The sequence below is a fragment of the Empidonax traillii genome, unplaced genomic scaffold (genome assembly GCF_003031625.1).
Source record: "Empidonax traillii isolate 1590-97213 ecotype Southwest subspecies unplaced genomic scaffold, ASM303162v1 scaffold2442:size25934, whole genome shotgun sequence".
In the NCBI taxonomy this organism is placed as follows: Eukaryota; Metazoa; Chordata; class Aves; order Passeriformes; family Tyrannidae; genus Empidonax; species Empidonax traillii.
The window spans coordinates 1,564-2,918 of record NW_020957635.1 but is presented as its reverse complement, the minus strand read 5'-3'; the positions used below and the strand labels follow the sequence as shown (position 1 = coordinate 2,918).

Below are 1,355 nucleotides of genomic sequence, written 5' to 3'. Positions count from 1 at the left end.
TTTTGGGGCTGTTTTGGTGCATTTTCAGGGTGTTTTCTGGGGCGTTTTTGGGGCCGTTTTGGCGCGTTTTGGTGGCATTTTGGGGCATTCTGGGTCAGTTTTTGGGTCTGGGGGGTTTTGGGGCTGTTTTGAGGCCATTTTGGTGGATTTTTTGGGGCGTTCTGGGTCGGTTTTGGGGTCTGGGGATTTTGGGGCTGTTTTGGTGCATTTTGGAGGGGGTTTTTGGGGTGGTTTGGGGCCGTTTTGGTGGAGTTTTGGGGCGTTTTGGGTCAGTTTTTTGGGGTCTGGGAGTTTTTGGGGCCGTTTTGGGTCAGTTTTTTTGGGTCTGGGGGTTTTTGGGGCCGTTTTGGCGCGTTTTGGGTCAGTTTTTCAGGTCTGGGGGTTTTTGGGGCCGTTTTGGCGCGTTTTGGGTCAGTTTTTTGGGTCTGGGGGTTTTTGGGGCCGTTTTGGCGCGTTTTGGGTCAGTTTTTCGGGTCTGGGGGTTTTTGGGGCCGTTTTGGTGCGTTTTGGGTCAGTTTTTCGGGTCTGGGGGTTTCGGGGGGCGCCGGTCCCGTCCCTGGGGGTCCCGGGGGGGGATTTTGGGCCCCACCTGCTCGAAGAACTCGTCCATGAAGTGGTCCCTGTCCACCGTCACCACCTCGTCCTCGTCATCGCTGTCCTTGGCCTGCAGGGGGCGCTCTCGTCAGGGGGAGGGGGGCGTGGCCTCCGTGCAGGCCACGCCCCCATCCCCCCGCATCCTGGCTCTCTGATTGGTCAAAGCGGGTTGGAGTGCAAAGCCCGCCCCCTTTTCCCGCTGCTCATTTGCATAACCACTCCCCCTCGTGAGATAGGAGCTCATTTGCATAAACCCGCCCCCTGAGAGCTCCTAATTAGCTGCTAATTAGCTGCTAATTAGCTGCTAATTTGCATAAATCGCAGCTCTGAAATACAATCTACCCCGGTGCTGATTTGCATAGCCCCGCCCACACAAAAAACCACGTCCTGATTCCTCATTTGCATAACCACGCCCCAACCATCAACTAATTATAAACTCATTTGCATAATCTCGCCCCTAAACGTGTCTTATTTCCATAACCACGCCCCCCCCAACCCCCCTGCTGCCTCCTGATTGGCTGACGCAGCCCCGTGTCATTTGCGTGTCTCATTTGCATAACGGCCGCTCATTGGCCGCCGGCTCTGGGGTGATTTGCATAAGGGGCGGAGCCAGCAGGGGGGAGCCCGACGCTGATTGGCTGAGCCCGGGGGTGACACCCCCCCAAAAGGCTGAGGCTCCGCCCCCTGGGGGGACCCCGAGACCCCCTGAGTGACCCCAAATGACCCCAAGTGACCCCCCCGGGACCCCCCGAGGACCTCCC

General features: G+C 57.8%; 1 protein-coding gene across 1 annotated transcript in view; it reads right to left on the bottom strand.

Annotated features, from left to right (window-relative positions):
• The window catches only part of LOC114071931 (uncharacterized protein DDB_G0271670-like), a gene marked incomplete at its 5' end in the record, with an annotated part of 17,885 nt that overhangs the window by 15,492 nt on the left and 1,038 nt on the right, over window positions 1-1,355 (bottom strand). Inside the window, one exon of the mRNA XM_027909816.1 lies at window positions 546-664. Within this exon, the coding sequence (XP_027765617.1) occupies window positions 546-664 (119 nt within the window). The remainder of the gene's footprint in view (window positions 1-545; window positions 665-1,355) is intronic.